General features: G+C 40.8%; 1 protein-coding gene and 2 long non-coding RNA genes across 3 annotated transcripts in view; 2 read left to right on the forward strand and 1 right to left on the reverse strand.

Annotated features, from left to right (window-relative positions):
* The window catches only part of LOC125313620, a 21,663-nt gene continuing 2,077 nt past the window's right edge, over positions 1-19,586 (reverse strand). The window contains exons 3-4 of the long non-coding RNA XR_007197268.1: positions 9,882-9,885; positions 1-12 (exon numbers count right to left, since the gene is read on the reverse strand). This is a non-coding gene — a long non-coding RNA (uncharacterized LOC125313620). The remainder of the gene's footprint in view (positions 13-9,881; positions 9,886-19,586) is intronic.
* LOC115747819 (transcription factor bHLH148) lies at positions 6,379-7,545 on the forward strand. The gene has a single exon (XM_030684118.2). The coding sequence runs from the start codon at positions 6,733-6,735 to the stop codon at positions 7,414-7,416; it is 684 nt and encodes a 227-aa protein (XP_030539978.2). The 5' UTR covers positions 6,379-6,732; the 3' UTR covers positions 7,417-7,545.
* The window catches only part of LOC125313623, a 20,025-nt gene continuing 16,684 nt past the window's right edge, over positions 16,246-19,586 (forward strand). The window contains exons 1-2 of the long non-coding RNA XR_007197271.1: positions 16,246-16,456; positions 16,998-17,002. This is a non-coding gene — a long non-coding RNA (uncharacterized LOC125313623). The remainder of the gene's footprint in view (positions 16,457-16,997; positions 17,003-19,586) is intronic.

Consider the following 19,586-nt stretch of genomic DNA (forward strand, 5'->3'; position numbering starts at 1 on the left):
TTAGACCTAGTTCTGATTGAGGAGCTTTTATTCATCACATAAACATGAGCTCGGATTCATCAAACCGTATCTTCTTTAGAGAGTAATACTAGCGATACTTAGATCGCTTTACAAAATCGATTTCCCAATCGACATGTAACAAACCACACAAATCTAATAGGAGATCTCATCAATACTATGTCATCACCAATTTGTAAACCAAGATCGTTACTAGGTACTAATATTATTTTGGAGAATGGACTTAATTTGGCATGACCCTGCACCTAAAATATCCTCCCATTGAACAAAACATTTTTCATGCACGTATAAAGCAACGAACAAGGTCTTCTTGTGGGAAAAGTTCAGGGCATGAATCCCAGGTGGTCGTCGACCCACAAAAAATATACAACAAAAAAAAAAAATTCTGACGTGGTCTGCTTGGCTCGAACTGCAAAGGTTGCCTCAACCTTTCTCTTTCATTATGAAAAGTACCAAAAAAAAAAAAAAACCATAAACCGATTGCATTGGTACCAATTCAGTCATAAACCTTTCGATCCAGCTAATTCAGTTCAAGATTTTTTCACATTGGTACCAATTCATTTCATTCGGCCAATTTAGGTCGGAAATCGCTATTGTAGATATTAACGATCCTACGTGGCAAGTATTGCAATGATGTGAACATTTTTTTTATAATTTTCTAAAATTTTGCTCGTTTTTTGTTCTTTTCCCTTCTCTTTCTCGCAATAGCCGGTCGCAGACCATTGGACAAAGGTGAGGATCGGCCTCCCCGGGCCGCGCCCGGGCGAGGGCGAGCGCTAGTAAGGCCCCCCTCGCCAGATCTGGCGATCCATGCATCCCATCAAATTCTCGGGATCAACATGTTCCCATTCCTCAGTTCATGCTGGCATAGGATAGATAGATGCGATTATTGTAGTACTTCGAAGAATCCCACAAGCATGTGAATCGAGATACTCACCATGTCACCGTCCGGTGGTCCGTGACGGTTTCCCGATTTGGCTGGTAGTCAAGACTCTTTTTGAGAGATTTCATTGAAATTCCATTCTTGGGCCAACCTTATTTGTATCGTGTAAATTTTTATTTTTGGGGCTCGACAAAAGGGATATTTGAAAGTCAGAAACAAAGACTTATAAGCTTGTCGACACGTGGGTAATTCACCTTGAAAAAGAGGTTGATGCATTGTATAAACAGCTATTTACATAAGTGCGGTTCCTAATTTTTTTCGCATGGGTTTTGTGTCTAAGCCTCAAAATACATAATATTTTTTCATGCAACATATGTATATAACCATTGAATACACCGATGCGGATGCTTACACAGCAAATTTTTGTCCACCTTGTCTCGAGAATAAATCTATAATACAGTTTATGGACTTGCCGAATATTTCATGAATTTCCATATTAGCGGATCTCTGTGTTTGTATTCTTGGATTATTTCAAAAAAGAAATCACTAATGTTGCCACTCGGACCACACAACATTTGGCTCCCATGTGCAATTTGAATGCCCCTCTTCCGTTTTGGTGGGAAATGTTTCATCGTGTCTAATCCAAGGGAGGCAAGCTTCTCTAGAAAAACCAGTTCACAATAATGCCTTGGAAGAACCTAGAAAAAACACAAAATTTGCCCAGATTCTCTCCTAACCTCTCCTAAAACGAAGTAGGTTTAGGATGATATGTCGCACCTTAGATCTAATCGAATCAAATCCATCATGATTGCAGCATTCGAGGAAGTTGAGAAAACACATTTTTGTGTGCGCTCCATGTGGGCTAAAATCTTATCTTAATGTCACTTTTTTTGTACTTAGAAGCAAAGATTTAGTGCCATTGATTCAAGATTACTCCTGTTTAATGAGTACAAATCATTTGCCACATCTCACCAGCCTAATGAAGACCCTAGGGTTTTGGTCTTCCCATGTTCTAAACGCATGCATTAAAGAAAAAGGACACGGGTTTCAAAATTAGAACGAATGGGGATCCGGATTATTAAGGCTTTGTTTGTTTCGCCAAAGATGAATAATTTGAAAAAAAAAATTCTAAAAATAATCGCCTACGCAAATGACTAAACGAAAAATAGTCCCATCGTCCATGAGAATATTGAGACATAAATTTTTGTCAATAATAAAAAATCATTAACTAATCATTTCAAACGATACAAGCGATTATCTTTAGGAAAATATTTTTCACACCATTTGCAGAACACAACCACACAAATCGAATCAATGGTTATCAATAGACTTTTTTTTTTTTATAATTTTGTTAAAGTGGTTAATTAATTAACTCGTTTTATTTAAATCGTATAGTTTTCGATAGGGCGATTATCGGAAGCCAGCTGGAGCAAAGCAGCAAGATTCATGTGAGCCCTAGAGCCCCAAAAACATTTCCACGAATTCATATGTGAGATTGATTATATGATTCCGCTAAGTATTCTTTAATGATCATTATGATATGATTATTGTTTTTCTTATCATGTAGCATCGGGTTTGTGCGGAGGATGTGGGGGCATCCGGTTCCTCAAATTGGCAATAGAAAAATCCCAATAGATTCCAACCAAGACCGATAAAGCCAACACATCACATGCAATTCTCTTTTGTTTAATTATTATTATTGTTTTTCTTTTTTGGGGATCATCACCAGCAGGACCAATCATTGCTAGGAATGACAACAAAAATGGACCCACCGACCACCACTTGCGGTGGTGGTGGTGGTGGTGGTGGTGGAAGCCAACACCACAAATTTTGGGAAATTTTTTTTTTTTTTTTGGTTGCTTTCTTTATCAGATTGTGTTTTCTCCTATGAAGGTCAGGTCCGTTGAGCACAATGAATGTGTTTCAGGAGCGACAGAGGTTTGATGGATTATCAATCATGTTGAATTGCATGAATTGTCGTTCAACGAATTTCAATCTTAGATTCAACAGAGAGTGATTAGCGGGTGAAGAGCTTATTGAGAAATATACACACCAGATAAACATTTTAGCCTCAAATGACTGTGTCAATTAGCCCTCAATTCAGCCCTTGAATGGCATGAGAACCGTTCCGTAAGGATTAGAGGGAAAAAAATGTCGGAACTTGTGTCTAATATTTTCAAGCACAAGAGCCCGTTTTTGCCTTTGGATCAAATCCACCCTACGTCCTAAAATGATATGATGTAAGTGCAATTGAGTCTTCAAAGATTTTATATAATACAATTGAGTCCTAAAACTTGTCAACTTTGTATTCTCAGAGACGTTGATTAGGATATGTTAACTAGTAGGCGATTGATGCGGCATTTTTCTTAGGGTTTTGTTTCCTCAAGCTTTCCTTAGGATGCTTGTGTTGATGTGATTCTAAGGTGTTGACAAATGTGGTAAAGCAGTTTGGAACATATTTCCCAAGAAGTTTTTAGGTCTCAATAGTTCGACATGTCCAGCATAATATCGTAGAGAGGAGATACAAGAAAATCATAGATAATTCCTTACGAGTCCCCTAGTCAAGTATGAATAGTCTTCCTTATCAGGATTCATGAATTTAATTTCGTGTATTGACTCGAAACACCATGCTGCGCCCATAAAAAAAAAATGAATAAGAAATTTTTCAGTGGGATTTCAAGAGTCATTAGAAAGAAAAGTCGAGGATGAGAAGTCGATTTGAGAGCCGGTTAGTCCACTTCACATGAGTTGTCGGATAATGTGGATCCGTTGTCGGATCATGTGTCGACTCATGTAATCTGATGAACTAACATACAAGGGGAGTGCGGGGAATACCTAAAAATAGCTCTTCTTGGGAGAGTTATTACGTGCTAACGGCCTATATTAGCTCATTTCACATGAACCGATAAGTCATGAGAAGTGAGCCCATGTATCACCGGCTAGCGAGACCCAACTGCCAATGATAGCAACTATTTTGTAGGTTTGTACCTCCAAGTTTTCATGTCCACCGACTCAAAAAACTGCAAAGCAAAACAAATTTGGAGTTGAACAAGAATAAGAAAACCCCTTTTAATTCTATTTTCCCAGGAAAATCTACTTCCTCACATTTGTAATGGAGAAGTAAAAGCATTGTGGATTGTGACTGCTCATTTCTTTATGACATTTTCCTCGTGCGGAAGTGCACAAAAATGTGGCTATGATGATGAAAAAGATAGATGAAGGCGCATAGACGTTGGGGAAGGATTATAAAAAAAGTCTTAAACATATTACAATTATGCCAATTGAATCTTTAATTTTTTTTTGGGCCTATTGAGTCATAAAGCTTTTGACAATGTGTCAATTCAGTCCATTTAGCATGCCGGTGTTGAATTGGCAAATTTTTTATAATTATTAAAATATGTTTCCCTTTTTAAATTATGTTTTATTTATTTATTTTTTTATTGGTTTTGGCCGGCAACCCGGCCGGCAGGAGGTTGCCGGCCAAAACCATTAAAAAAATAAAAAATAAAAAGAGATACAGAAAAAAATTATTAATGGTGAGAAAAAGAAAGAAAGTGAGTGGATGGTTATATAAAAAAAAAAACAATAAGTGGGTGCTCGCGAAAGAAAGGAAGTGCGGTTTAGGAAATCTTAAAGTGAGATTATGAAGTGGTTTCACTTAATATATAGATATATTATTATAGTTTCAGTGGAGATTAAGTGAAATGTTGCATTCTAGAATATATCAAACGAAGAACTCATGCAAAGGGTCATTGTACATTCTCCGATTAGTGAATGGAAAAAAAAATGCCAATAGGAAAAAAATCTACGGGCACAATTAGACTTCCCCGATAGAGGTGGGTTCGATCAAAGCGCGTAAATCTGCGATCCTTGCGACATTTCGCGATGAGAATGCCGAGCAAGGAATCGAACTCGACAGATGCCGTAGAAAAAGGGGGGGTTCTTTATCGATTTTGGACTGGAATGACGATGACCATAAAGGTAAAGATGTTATGCTGCAGGTACCTGTAATCTATAGGCTATGAGAAAAGATAAAAATGCGAGAGGATTTAGAGGTGTTATTGTAAGCAAATTAACGACGAAAAGGAATGCGCATAAGAACAAGTGTTCTGTGGACAATTTAATTGAAGAGCCACGTCAGTCGACTTTCTTATTCGGACGGACTTTCCTTCGAGAAAAAAAATATTCAGTGTTCCATAGCTCCCACAACGGCTTCTAATGTGGCACGCTATACGATGTTTGTGTTTTATCTAACATCTTAACTTTTTAGAACAGTTGACAATGGATTCATGAAATTTTAAATTTTTACTGTAGTCGGCAATGGGAATCGGGGACGGTGCTGCTGGTTCAAGGGGAGATAATTGCTCGATCATCGCTAATGATGGAGGAAGAAGAAAGAAGAAAAATGAAGAAAAGTGAGAGAGAGAGAGAAAAACGAGAGACAAAACAAAAAAGCAGGCGGCCCTCCTCAACACCGACGCATAAAAATGCCAGCCTAGTTGTGGCACCGGTGACTCCACCAAAGGCGACTATGGGGGGGGGTGCGAAGGTTGGGCTCAGAGATGGTCATGGACGAAGGAGGAGGAAGAGAGAGAAAAAGTGAGTGACATGGGCAATTTTTAATTGTGTTAGGGAAAATTTCAAATAAAGGCTCGAAGTATCCTCATTTTTCTAATAAGGCATGGAGTGAATATTGTTTTAAATAAGGGTATAAAATGTCTCCATTTTATCAAATAATGGTCTAAAATGGACATTATTTCAAATAAGGACTTAAAGTGGCTACATCGGTCTCAAAAAAGGGTCTAACTCACAGACCGGTTAGGGGCATTTGCTTCATTTATTTTTTGTTTTTTTTTTTTTTTTTTTCTAGTTGGTGGGGGTCGCCGACTCTTCGTCGAGGTGACGCCGCCGCTACCAGCCATCGCCTCCGACCCACCGACTATGAGGTGATGGCCCTTCCTCTTGTGTTACTTTTTATTTTTTGTTTAACTTTTATTTCTAATTTCTAATTTAATTTAACTAAAAAATTGGTTAAAATTGTATTTTGACAAAAATACCATTGACCGACAGTTTGGCCGGCAAAGTTAGGCCCTTATTTGAAACAATGATAATCACTTCAAGCCCTTATTTGAAAACCGTCACGTCATTTCGGTTGTTTAATTGAAATAATGACTAGTTCAAGTTCTGATTTGAGAAAATGAAAGCATTCTAGACCCTTATATGAAATTTAGCCCCTTTTTTTATGTAATTTCATGTGGATGCACACGTGTCAATTTCTAATTAAATCTGGAATCCCGGATACATAAATACGCGCCACATCAGCCTGCTCATGTTCTCCCATTGCTCCATGTAAACGTCACTGCTTAGAGAAAAGAAAGAAGGCTCCACTTAATTATAGATCAAAGCACTCAAAAAAAAAATTGAAAATGAAATGATAAGCGGCGCAATATAAAAAGTGTGATCGGCGAAACGACGCGTGCCGTTTCTTGATACCCTCTCTCTCTAAAAGCATCCGCCATCTTTATCTCTCTCTCTCTCTCGTCTCTGTTCGCTCGCTCGTTATCAATTCCCCTGCAAATTCTCCGGATGAATCGATCCACCCAACCCACGAGCGAGAATTCTCTGTCGATCGTCTCACCGCGGCCTTGTCTGATCGCTTGACCCGCCCACGTCACTGAATCGGCGAATCCCCGTCGGTTTCCAGCTCGGATTCTCTCTCTCTAGGAATAAGCAATCGCCATCCGTCGAAAAAGCTGCGGAAATTCTGAGATTCTGAATCCTTTCCGTGATTGGATCGAAGATCAGAATCGGATCGACACCCCCCACGTACGATGTCGTCGTCCCTGATCTCGCCGAACCCGATCGCGATGGGCAACCCGCCCGCCGCCGCCTCCGACCGCTCGCGGGAGGCGAAGGCGCGGAGGAGAAAGAAGAAGGCTCAGGCGCAAGCCCAGGCCCAACCCAAGGCCCGAAGCCAGTCCTCCAAGTGGAAGTCCCAGGCCCAGCAGCAGATCTTCTCCTCCAGCCTCCTCCAGGCCCTGGCCAATTCCCGGCGCGGCGGCGGCGGCTCCGGAGGCGGGGCCGGGAGGGCCGTCCGTGAGGCGGCCGACAGGGCTCTGGCGGCGTCGGCCAAGGGGAGGACGCGGTGGAGCCGGGCCATCCTGGCGGGCCGGATCAGGATTAGCAAGTTCAGGAAGCGGAAGAGGCCCGCGGCTGCTGTGGCGGCGGCTGCGGCGGCCGCTGGCCGGTCGAGGAAGCCGAGGGTGAGCGTGTCGAGGCTGAGGGGGAAGGGGCTGCCGGCCGTGCAGAGGAAGGTGAGGGTCCTCGGCCGGTTGGTCCCCGGCTGCCGGAAGGAGCCGTTGCCGGTGATACTCGAGGAAGCCACCGACTACATCGAGGCTCTGGAGATGCAGGTCAGGGCCATGAGCGAGCTCGCTCGGCTCCTCTCTGGCGGCGCCTCCAACGGCGCCGGCTCGAGCTCCAACTCTCCTACCGCACCGCCGCCGAGCCAGTGACTCCGGCTGCGCCACGTGTCGGACGATAGCTTGGGACAACTTCCATTTTGTGAAGCAATCTTTTGCCTTAAATTGTTTCTATCTTCTCTATAATATTGTGAATATTCATGCTTCGGTTCTTTCCCCCTCGAATTTCTTTTTCCCAATGGCATTTAAGATCTTTATCTTCCTCCTAGCAACTTTAATTTTTTTTTTTGCAGGATCATCGATTTTTTTGATATTAATACATAAATTAATTGTGGCTCGACATAGTAATATTATATATAATTGAACATGAGTTTACTTGATATGATTGAGGCTGAGAAATGCATGTAGCGTCTTGAATTTGATTTTGAAACCGAAGTAGGAAAAGATAGATCTACTTTTTTTTCTCGTTCCTAGGCAAATCACATTATCTATGAATTCTGTCTATTTCGTAAGTCAAACATGTTAGTTGTAAACCAATTAATTTGATTAAAGTGTCATGTATTGCAATGTCTTCAAGCACTCACTGCAAGGAGAATAAAAATCGAACTTCAACTGCAATTTCTTCTGCCAGAGCGATCGAGAGGAATTAAAAATCATCATGCAGAAATTGGATTCCTCAATCTAAGAATTATTTTGAATTTTATCGCTGCTCTTGCTATTTAATGAAATAAGTTCATGCCTGCTTACTCTCCCCCATCAATTGATATATTGACCGAGTCGAATATTTCGCGAGTTTCATGTTGATGATTTTTGTAATTTTCAACATGGCTTTAGCGACTCGGGGTATGGTCATTGCTCTATCAGTTCGTGTGAGTATGTGCTAGAAAATGAGCAAGGCCCGCCTACGTAGTTTAGTCGGTATGACGTGAATCTCAAATTGGTGAATAAGGCCAGAGGAATTTGTCTGAGGGGAATAATCACAGGTGAATATGAACCAAAAGATACGTGTATCCTCATAAATTCCACCTTCATGGGTACCACAGGCACGTAGCTAGCTAGCCAAGCACATGGAATCATCAGTGCCAGAGGAAGGCGGTTTTCCCGCTCCAGAAAGTGCAAAAGAGAAGTTGAAATCGATTGGGAAAAAAACCAAACTTTTGCTCTGTGATGGAATCAACCTTAGCGCCAAGAGAATTGACCCAAAAAAAAAATTATAATAACAATTAAAATAAATTAAAGGCGGTATGTATCATGGACCTTTGATGATTGCAATGTGATAGACCCCACCAAGCAATCAAATCCGGTTCGACACAATGTCGGGGTCAAGTCCATAGATATTTCACAACTCATCGCGATCATTCCATCGTTTTTTAGTCGCGCCTCGCTTTTCCTTTGCAGGAACACTCAGAATCGTGCGTATCCACACACCCACTAATTATTATTATTATTATTTTTTGCGGTTTTATTTTTTAAGGAAAAAAAAAGCACTATTCATGCGTAATTACATAGGTAAAATCGATTAAATAATGATTAAGACGAATCGAGAGCGAAAGAGAGGCATCGAGGGGGAGGGGTTGGACCGGAATCCGGCTCCCCGACAAATATAGCGGTGGCTTTCCGACCTCTCACTGTCCCGTCCCAAACTCAATTAATTGGAGCACACGTTTGCCCGGGGGGTGGTCAATTCTCGGCACTGTGGGCTCGATTAGGACCAAAGGGCAAGCCACGATCTTTTAACCATCGTGTGGATCACGTATTTGAGAGGACTTTTGCGTATTCCGAGCTTTCTTCAAAGAACTTGCAATTTTCTCGAAGCGCTCGACGGTATGTTCGTTCGATCTCCGAGAGCCCTCCCCGTTTCCGGGGGTCCCGTGATGCGTGTTGAGAATCCACGTCTCGGATTTAACGATCCCGTTGACACTTAAAATAATCCAAGAAAAACTCGTGACAAGCACGTGAGGGAGCAATAATCGGCTACGGGAAGGAACATTGAAGCAAGGTATGTGCCAATCAAAAAGGTGCCACGTATCGGGGTAAAATCCGGCGCCACTTCCTTCCGGAACAAGAAAAGCGCGCGGAAGGGGGACCACGATCGAAGCGATTGGCGGTAATCCCCACGAGGTAAAAGGAAAAGGCGCGAAGACTGGGAAACCGTAATCCACGTGGCTTATGGAAAAGAGCAAAGTGTGGGGCCAAAAGAAGAAACCGCTCAACGGTTACCAAAGAGCCTGCCTATAAATACATCGCAAGAGCAAGATACACACACACACAACAAACCCAAAACACTTGCATTTTTCAACTAGCGCTTAACCTTTAGCCTAGCATAGTTGTTTTGATCCGTCGTCGATTCATAGTATCATATCTAGAGTTAGGTGTCGTCGATTAGATTCCAACGTTTACTCACTAGTTGCAGTCGATTAAATTCGGTGTTGACCCTTCACCCATCTTGTCGGTCGATTCTTATTGTGTCCTCAATCTCTTGTCATTTGTTGATTAAATTCATTGTGTCCTACATTTATCTTACTTCGATTCATGTGGTCGTGTCGAAATTTTTACACGCTACTATTGCATATTGGGCCGTCAAGTTGTTGAAAATCTGTTTGTAAGCGCTTTTGTGCCAATCTAATGCATTTGACACTCTCGAACTCCTTTTGAAACGACGGATTAAGTTCGATAAAGATTCTCGCGTGAGTAACCCTTTTTGTGAGTATGTGGGCCTAGAACCCACAACTAAAAAAGGCCTGTCGAAGGATTTCGCCGCATCCCTATCGATTCGTTCGGAGCGAGAGACTACGTGCTCGCCAAATTGTATCCGATGCACCGTGGAATGATTCGTTTTCTATCCTTCGTGACGATCATATACCAAGCGGCCTTGCGTACGAGATGTTATTCCCATAAGCAAGCTATCCATTCATTTTGACCGATTTCACCACTAAGTCAAATTATAATTTATGCACGGACTAAGTGAAAAGGATCAAGGTTGCCTCACTCGCGTCTACCAAGGGCCCAACCACCCTCGCCGACCGCAATAAGAGAAAGAAAAGAAAAGAATAAAGAGGAGCATTAAATGAATAATTAAAAAATCCTTACCAAAAAAAAATGAATAATTAAAAAATAATTCAAATTTTTTAAAAATGATCTACATGAATGTCGGCCATGCCACGCGGGACATGATTAATATCCACATCAGCGATTTTCGATCAAAATTGATCGGATAAATTTAATAGGTAAAATGTTAAAAGGTTTATATGACATAATTGATAAAATTAATATTATTCCTCTCGAGTTAATGTAGAACGGATCGGTCGGTCGGTCGAAATAATAATTGAAGGGAGGGGGGGGGCCGTTGTTTGTTTTCCGGCATGTAAAGAGAAAAGCACATGGTCAGCATTTATTTCGATTTTGTCCCCATATGCGAAGCCCCCCATGTGGTTTTTCATCTCATCCTTTTTCTTGACTATTCCTATTTCCTCTGCTTTTTGGATGTTTTTCCTTGCTTTTTGGGATAAAGTTGAAAATTCCTTTGTCCTTGCATCAGATTCTCAGGCCACCTTTCTTTAGCTGTCCACATCTGCAACAAAATAAAAACAAAAACCATTTGAGAAAAAAAAATATATATTTATTTATTTTTTCTTTTTTTTGGAATTTTTTTTTCAAAAGAATTATTTTCTTTTTTGATGGAAAAACAAGTTCATATGTGTGTTTGTGGATAGACCAAAACATCCGGGGCAACATCTTCCTTGTAGTCCTCCTCCTCTGTACTGTGGTGGGGGCTAAGGGCGTGAATGCTAATTGTTCTACTTCTGAAATCAATTTCCGACCATTTCTATTTCTAACTTTTGGATAAATTTCTGAGCAGATAAACGCATTTGAGAATGGCACAAAATTTATGTTTCCGGAACAAAAATCCGTTTGATAACAACATGAGATTTCTAATTGTTGATATATTTGATTGTTGATTTTGATTTTCTCTCTAGTATTAAGTCTCGACATTAATCTCGTTAACTTTGATCTCATATTTTTGAGGAAGATGAGGTGTACCAAATCCATTGAAAGTTCAAACTTTTAGATCATGATTTCTCCTTTAAATAGCTGGGTTTGTTGAAATATAGTTGGCTTGGGTCCGAGATTGCAAAATAGTCAAGAGAAATTGCAGCCCTACTATAATCAGTGTTTTTTCTCATAGGGGGCCTTATCTACTCTTGATCTGATGGCTGGTGAGGTGGTGGGTAATTGGAACTTTGAAATCAGAGACGAATAAAATCACATGTGGAAAGTTTTCTTTGCATTGTGGGTGCACGCTTTAATTTTGAAAAAATCGTTGAAAAAAATCCTAAATTAATTGCAATTTTGCAAATCGAACCCTAAACTTTTTCATGTTTTACCAATTGAGTCCATTCGATCAATTTTAGTAGAAAATTGCTGACATGGAATCCGTCGTCACATGTGGAACGAGCGACATCGACGTTGACAAAATTTAATAATATTTTATTATTTTTTTCAAAATTTTCTTTTCTATTTTATTTTACTTTCTTTTTTTTTCCTTCCTTCTACTGCCCTTGATTGGGTTGGAGAGGCATCCTTTCGCCAAATCGGGCGAGGTTGTGCCCGCCCGCCCAATCGAGGGCGAACCTTGTCCGGGACCAACAAGGGCAGCCCTCATCCGAGGCCGACCACCTCGGCTAGCCTGCCATCACCGGGCTCATCGATGGCTAGCAGAGGGAAGAAGGAAATAAAAAAGAAAAAGAAGAAAAAAAGTGAAGGAAAATAGAAGAAAATAAAAATCCAAAAAAATTATAAATTATCCACTTCATCATTAGTCGTACCACCACATCTATGACTTTCGACCAAAATTGACCGAATGGACTCAATTGTTAAAACATGAAAATGTTTGAAATTTTATTGGCAAAATTAAAAAGTTTATGATTGAATTACCAAGATTGCAATAGGTTTAGGACTTTTTGAACAATTGTTCTCTTTTATTTTTTTCATTTGATAATATGCTATTTCATCCTCATGCCTCGATATTAAATACATCGACAACTCAAACTCTTGCGTAATGTATCGGTATTCGGGGTACATATCAGACCTTTCTTGTTGAAATTCAGGGATTGCTTATTCATCTCTCTCTCTCTCTCTCTAGTGTCCATAACTCGATCTCGTTCGGGATTCGAGACGAAGTTTTTTCAAAACCCTACGGATTTTGCATTTGTAGGGTCAAGCTCAAGAGTTATCATACAAAGTAACCCAAATCCCACTCAGATGAAAGTTGAGACAAACTTATTCTTTCACTTTCGATGCCTAGATTTCCTTTCGCCTTTTCTCAAACCGGAGCTCATATACTTTCTTCTCAAAAGCCGAGTATAAACTCCGACATACCACTGCTTACCCTTAAATTCGCGCTTCGATCGGTCATAGCCGCGCGTCTCCCTCATCGAGCTCAGGTATATAAGGACAATGTGTTATCGATCTGAACTCGCCCCGCTACCATCGCTGCCTATCACGCTTCCTTTGCATCAAGAGAGTGAAAAAGAAGAAGAAGAAGAGTGAAACATCATTACTCAACACGAGCCATTGTCGTGGAAAACCCTAACAAAAATAAGTTGCAAACCTTTTTTTTTTTTTTTGGGCCATGCAAGCAACTCGAATCTATCTCTCTCTCTTTTCTTTTGTGTATGGTGCGCAACATGTGATGATGTGAGCTATAACCACAGAAACACGAGGAAAGAAAAGAAAAGACACATGCAATAAAACGTCACAAAGAATGAAAGAAAGAAAGAAAGAAGCTGCTCCCACGTGGAGGGCCCGAAACTTTGTCCCTTAGAAATGAAGCATATCAAATTAGGTAAAATGGGGAAAAAAGAAAGGGTCTAGTAGATGGCAAGCCGAATAAATATTTATTTTTTCACCACTTGACATATAAAATTAAAAATCACCGAAATTTTGCTTTGGACGTAGCATCGAATCGAAATTCTCTATTTTTCGTTTCATGTTTTGCTCAACGGGGTTTTCTTTTTCCCACTTGTCAAGTGGGTGCAATGTTTTTATTCACTCGAGGGGAGAAATTATCCGATCAATGATAAGCTGAATGTAGGATCGCGAATTAGATAATAAGTATGTCAATTTTTTCAATTTAGTCCTAAACCTTTGCGCGAAATTCTAATGTAGTTTTTTTTTCCGGCCGAGTTCCGTCTGAAATCGCCGATGTGACGTGCGCCACGTCCGACGGCCGACGGTGATTGGACCGTCACGTTAGTGGGTTCCAGCTAAAATTGGCTAGAAAGACTACATTTGCATAAAAACGTTTATGACAAAACCGCTAATATCGAAAAATTTAGGATCGGATTCGTATCTATACAAGAGGTTTCTGACTGATTTGATAATTTCCCTTCACTCGAACTATCATGCACGAGACAGAAACATGCGAAGCACTATAGAGAAAATGTTTTTATATTCTTTGTCTTAGGTTATTGACATCATTTAGCTTCACGTAAAGTTGACCCCATGTCAAAGTAAACGTTTTACCTGAAAAAGCACATTACTAAACAAGAAAAGCCGATCTTTCTATGAGGAGCACTCATGAAACAAAGCAAGAAATGATTGAATCATATCAACGGGCAACTCTTATAGCACTACTGTGGTGTTTTTGGTAGACATTACCGCTAGAAACGTAGTGATTGCTGGTGTTGGAACGGCGAAAGGCGTGAATGACGCCAGTAATCAATGTACATAGTCGGGCGTCGGCATATGTAAGCTTTATAGATAGCTCTCTCTGGCGCTCTTTTGAACGGTCGCGTCATTTCGATGCCGATCTCAATGATGTTCTTGTTTTCCAAACTTGATGCATGCATGGGAATAGTCATCAGAAAAGGATGGAGAAAAAACTAGGAGGACTTGAGAAATGTTCCTAGCAAAAAACCATATTATGGGTCACTTTTTGTCGACCGGCCAATCCGAAGGGAGATAACCTAATGCCCCTTTTATTATCTCCTATTTGTCCACTTCAATAAATGCAATTGGCATGAGATCAACTGTTCTCTTTTTGGTGTACAATGAATCAGAATTAATGGTGGTGCCATTTTCGCACAAAAATGGAGGGTCCACTATGGATAATTACATTAAGCATATTGGATATTCCCTCTATGTTTGTGCTTGTGTTTCCTTATAAACATATATGCACATATATGTTACTAGATAGTCAATGTAGCATGGTTGGGGAACAGTACGTAACTAAAATCTAATGATGTCTTCATTGATTTTTTTGGAGAATTATCTTATGGAATTCTGTAGATTATCTTAGGCACGCCCAAATTAATTAATCTGGACGATTCACAAAGCGATGTGACGAATGCCCTGTTCGGTTGACTGCTTGTTTTAAATGCTCGGTTTCCACGGCATGCCAAATAAGCCACTTTTTAAAACTAGTCTTACCATCACTAATTCGGATTACTAAATCTATTTACATTGGTTAATCACTTAACATAAAGTGTAAGTAAATCTCACATGTTAAAAAGTGTGAAACAAGTCGTATATAGATTTGACACCTATCATCTTTATGGACGAAAAGGCATGACACCCGGAATAAAGGGTGACTGAAATTGAGAGGCACCTTACCTATCTAAGTGGGTGCGTGTTAGCCTGTTAGGCCAGCCTAATCTGCTTGCACCCATTTATTTGGATAGCTGATTGATTTAGAGTTTTATTTTATCATCCTATGATGGATTCTTTACTTGATACATGCATGGTGGTTGTGAATTATTGGACTTTGGCCATATGAAATTAAATCAGGGATTAGGTGGAAAACCCTAATTTGCTATATGTGTCTAATTGTTGATGGGACTGGGAAACTCTCGACTTTAATGGGGAAAAGTACTCAAAAAACCGTAAACTTATTGCATTGGTACCAATTTTGTCATAAACATTTCAGTTGCGTTAATTTAGTCATCAACATTTTCATATTTGTATCAATTCATTATATATGGTCAATTTAGACTAGAAACCGCCGACGTGAATGCCGACGGTCCTATATGATATGGCCGGCGCTAACGAAGACATTTTAATTTTTTTTTTTTTTGCTTTCTTTTTTTTTTCTTTCCTTTTCTTTCCTCTCTCTTTTTTCCAATGGCCAGCCACCGCAAAAAGAAAAGAAAAAAAAAAGAAAGATATAAATTATTAAAAATATCTATGTCAACGCTAGTTGTGCCACATAGGTTGACCAACACCACGTCAGCAATTTTCAACTTAAATTTGCTTGGTAAATTGAATTGGTATCAATGTAAAATGGTGTAAGACCGAATTCATACCAATGAAATAGATTTATGACTTTAATGTTTTATATCCTTACCTTTTAGCTTAAAAGAGGCAAGCACCAAGGTGATTTGTAGCTGGAGTAGGAACAAAGTCATGAACATTGTCATACGATTTCAGCATAGTATGTGGGCGTAATTTCGGGCGCTCGGCACGTCCATGCCAAGCGTACATGCCAAGCGACCCGCAAATGTTGCGTCCTCAAGCGTTCGACAGAAGTAACAATGCCTAAACTCAAGCAAATTCTACATTGAAAAACAATCTGATAAGTGATGATCGTATCTTTTTAAATGGAAGACGAGAAGGAAAACGGTTTCATAAAAGGTAGGTCACCTAATCATTCGAGAAAAGTAGTTCTTTTTCTAATGAAAATCGCGCTCAGAGAGAATGGGCTTAGGCTGAAGGTTCTGGGCCGGACCAACCTTAAAGCCCAGGTATGACTCTGGTCTGGTCACGTCCCAGAGACTCGGGCCTAAACCGGCCCACTCATCCACTGGACCCGTTTTTTAGACCGCCAAGCCCCAGTCTGGAAGCCCGGCCTGATCCGAGAAGATCCTCAACGACGGCGTCGTAACTGTTGACTCGAGTCGACTCCGGAGCCACGATCCGCGGCGCGTTTCGCCTCCATCGTCGCCCTTGCAGAGACTTCCCGACACGCGCACTCGCTGTCTCTCTGAGGAGAGACAATGGCGTCGTCATCGGGTTCAGGCGAGGTCGCGACGGAGGGAAGAGGAACACCGGGTGCTCGGTTCGAGGAAGATGTTCAGACTTACCTCGCTCAGCCAGGCCTCACCGTCAACTCTGCTCTCGCCTTTCTCCAAGAGCGGTACTCACAAATCACAATCTCATTGCTTGCGTCTTTTTTCGTTTTCATTCGCCGCCGGAAGTCGACGTCCAGCTCATCTGAGCTTCGCGAGCTAAGTGTTCAATGCTTGATTGGGTTGAAATTAAATGCTGTTACGCGCTTGACCCAGTCCTGCGGGTCTAGGGCTCTATTGCTTATAGGCGTGTGTAGTGTAGTTGTGCTTGTTGGATTTTTGGAGGTCGAGTGGTGGGTCATTGTTAGAAGGCTCTGTGGAAACTATCCTGAATAACCAGCAGAGATGCCGGTGAAGGAGAGGAATTTTAAATTGCGGATTTTGCCGCTCTTAGAGTGCTTGTTGTAATTGGTAGAGATGGAAACTCCTAGCTCAACATAGGGATCTTCCAGTGGGCTGTCGTATTTCTCTCTCTTGGTATAATTTTGATGCTGCTGCTGCTCATAATCAGAGGCATGTCGTGGAGGTCTGGGCTTTATTGCTTATAGGCATTTGCCATTGTGCTTCCGGCTGTAGTTAGGAGGTTGATTGGTGGGTCATTGTTTGAAGGATTTGTCGGAAATATACTATTTAGGATTGGGTTAATTGTCATTATATCTAATTACATTCACACCCTGCATACAAGCCGTGTGTTCTTCATATGTAATTTTTACACAGCATTACATTTTCTCTCTGATTTACCATAAATCTTAACTTGGTATTAGAGCCCTTCTTGTTATCTGAGGAAGCACCCTGTACCACTGTGATCGTAGCAACACTGGCAGCACAAGCCATGTTTTTCCGCCATGTCTGCAGCTGTTCTTCACTAAGTCCTCAGCCTTTGGTTATCGTTTTGACACCCTTCTGCTGTTCATTTTAAAAGTGCACACCATCACCTGACTTGCAGCCCTCAGACGAGCCAAATGTTGAAATTTCATCGTGTACGGATGCTTGGATGCTGCCACACTCGCCACCTCTTCTCGATCCATCATAGCTTGTTGCTCTTGAGTGCTACTTTGACACTTTTCGGTTGCTTGTTTCGGAAAATAAACACCACCATCAGCTTCACTGTCCTCCAACGAGTTAGATCTTGCTGTGATCCACCGCCTCACGCGCCCACGTGTTGCTCACGTGACTAGACGCACCAGACACATTGAGTGATGTCATCATCACATTCCACGCACGTGCCAGTAGCAGACAGTGACATTGTCATCACGTGCCATCCGTCAACTGCTTGTAATGACATCATCTGCCACATCAGTTGTCACATCATCCAACATCTATTGACTGTTGAGCGGCATTGATCACATCCCCTGCCACATCATCGTTTCCAATTTGTGCTTTGCATTCTTCATCACTTATATGCTGTTTTCAACTGGTAAACTGCATATCATGGATCAAGTGCAAGCTCCCGCACATATTCAGACTATTTTGAATGGATCAAATTATATTTTACGGGCTCAAGAAATGTCCAGTTTTTTGGGAGGACGCCGGCTTTGGCATTATTATTGGTGATATCCGTGAGCCTACTGAGCTTACTGATGAAATTTAGGATAATTTTGTGGAACATTTGGATGAATGGGACGGAAGAATCATCAGATTCTAACATGGTTTTTGAAACACTTTGATTTCATCTATTTGACGTCAGTTTGTTCGATTCGATACAGCAAAGGAAGTTTGGGATCTGATTGCTAGCCATTATTCCACTTTGGATATTGGCCATCTGTATCAATTGCTAGGGAAGCTACATCATATGCATTAGGCAATTGGTCAGTCCATCAATAATTTTTCTATCCTCAATGTATGCTGTATGGGATGAGCCTTATTTGAACCACAATGGGATGTGGCTTCCAATGCTCACAAATTTGCTGAATACCGTGAACGTATGCGTGTTATGCAATTTCCGATAGCTTTGAATATGAGTTTGAACTTGTGCGAGATTCACTTTTGCTTAGAGAACCTTTTTATCGTCTTGAGACAGTTGTCTCCAAATTATTGACTGAGGAGACTCAATTGGCTATCTTAAAGTCGTAATGCATTGCCATATACATCTCTGCACCTACTGATACAGTGCTTGCTACTTTCGCTTCTTCCTCATTTCGCAACCAATTTTGTAAACATTGTCATTGACAAGTTCATCTAGCATCCGCTTGCTACCAACTACGACCTAGGCAATCTACAGGGCTGAGCAATCAACCCCGAAACCGAGGTCCACATGCAAGTCCATCTGCCACTGTTGCTACCATAAAGGCTTCTCCAAATGGATCGTCTGTTACTCTATCCTTAGAGGATCTTTGTATCATTGTTGTAGAATCTGGTTACTCTAGCTCCTCTTTCCCTGACACTTTTGCTATGTCTGTCATTTTAGGTAATTTTGATTCATCGTTTTTTTACCATGGCTGCTGCAATCGCATGACTTCAAATACTAATTTGTGTCAATCTGAATCCTTCACTCTAGCACTTCTGCTATGTTTGTCATTCTAGGTGATTTTGGTTCATGGTTTTTTTTTACTATTCCCGCTGCAATTGCATGACCTCATATTCTAAGTTGTGTCAATTTAAATCCTTCCCTCCATGTGCGCCTACTATTCAAAAATTTGAACCGCTAATAACTCACAAATGAGAGTCAATCATATATGAAACTTCTCAACATCTACATTATCCTCGCCTAACATCTTTCTAGGTCCCAAATCCTGACTAAATTTGATTTCCGTAGGACAACTATGTGAACTCGGTTTTGATATACACTTCTCTTCTCATGGCTCTCATGGGACAGACAATTGGGACAAGCCGTAGAGTGAGATGTCTAGTTGAGCTTGTTTCCTTAAATATCCCAAACTCTTCAAGGTGTCGCCAGGTATTCTCAATTGGATCATGTTTCTTCATCTAGATTAAGTTCTTTGATTTGATTTCAAGTGGTCATTAGGTCTGTTGACAATAAACATTTTGATTGTTTGTCTCGGAAGTTGGAAAATATCACGTCTTACTGTTTGATCTTAGTGAATCAGTCTCTCATGCTCTCTTTGATCTAATTCACTTTGACATTTGGGACCATATCCAATCCCCACTGCAGGAGGCTCGCTATTTTGGCAATCTTTGTTGATGATCAATTTGTTATACCTGGCTTTATCTTATGGAAAATTAATCTTAAATTACTTG

Source organism: Rhodamnia argentea, chromosome 1, assembly GCF_020921035.1.
Source record: "Rhodamnia argentea isolate NSW1041297 chromosome 1, ASM2092103v1, whole genome shotgun sequence".
Classification (NCBI taxonomy): domain Eukaryota; kingdom Viridiplantae; phylum Streptophyta; class Magnoliopsida; order Myrtales; family Myrtaceae; genus Rhodamnia; species Rhodamnia argentea.

What these genes read in the sequence shown, in the direction of transcription:
- LOC115747819 (XM_030684118.2), top strand. Translation starts at nt 6,733, where the DNA reads ATGTCGTCGTCCCTGATCTCGCCGAACCCGATCGCGATGGGCAACCCG.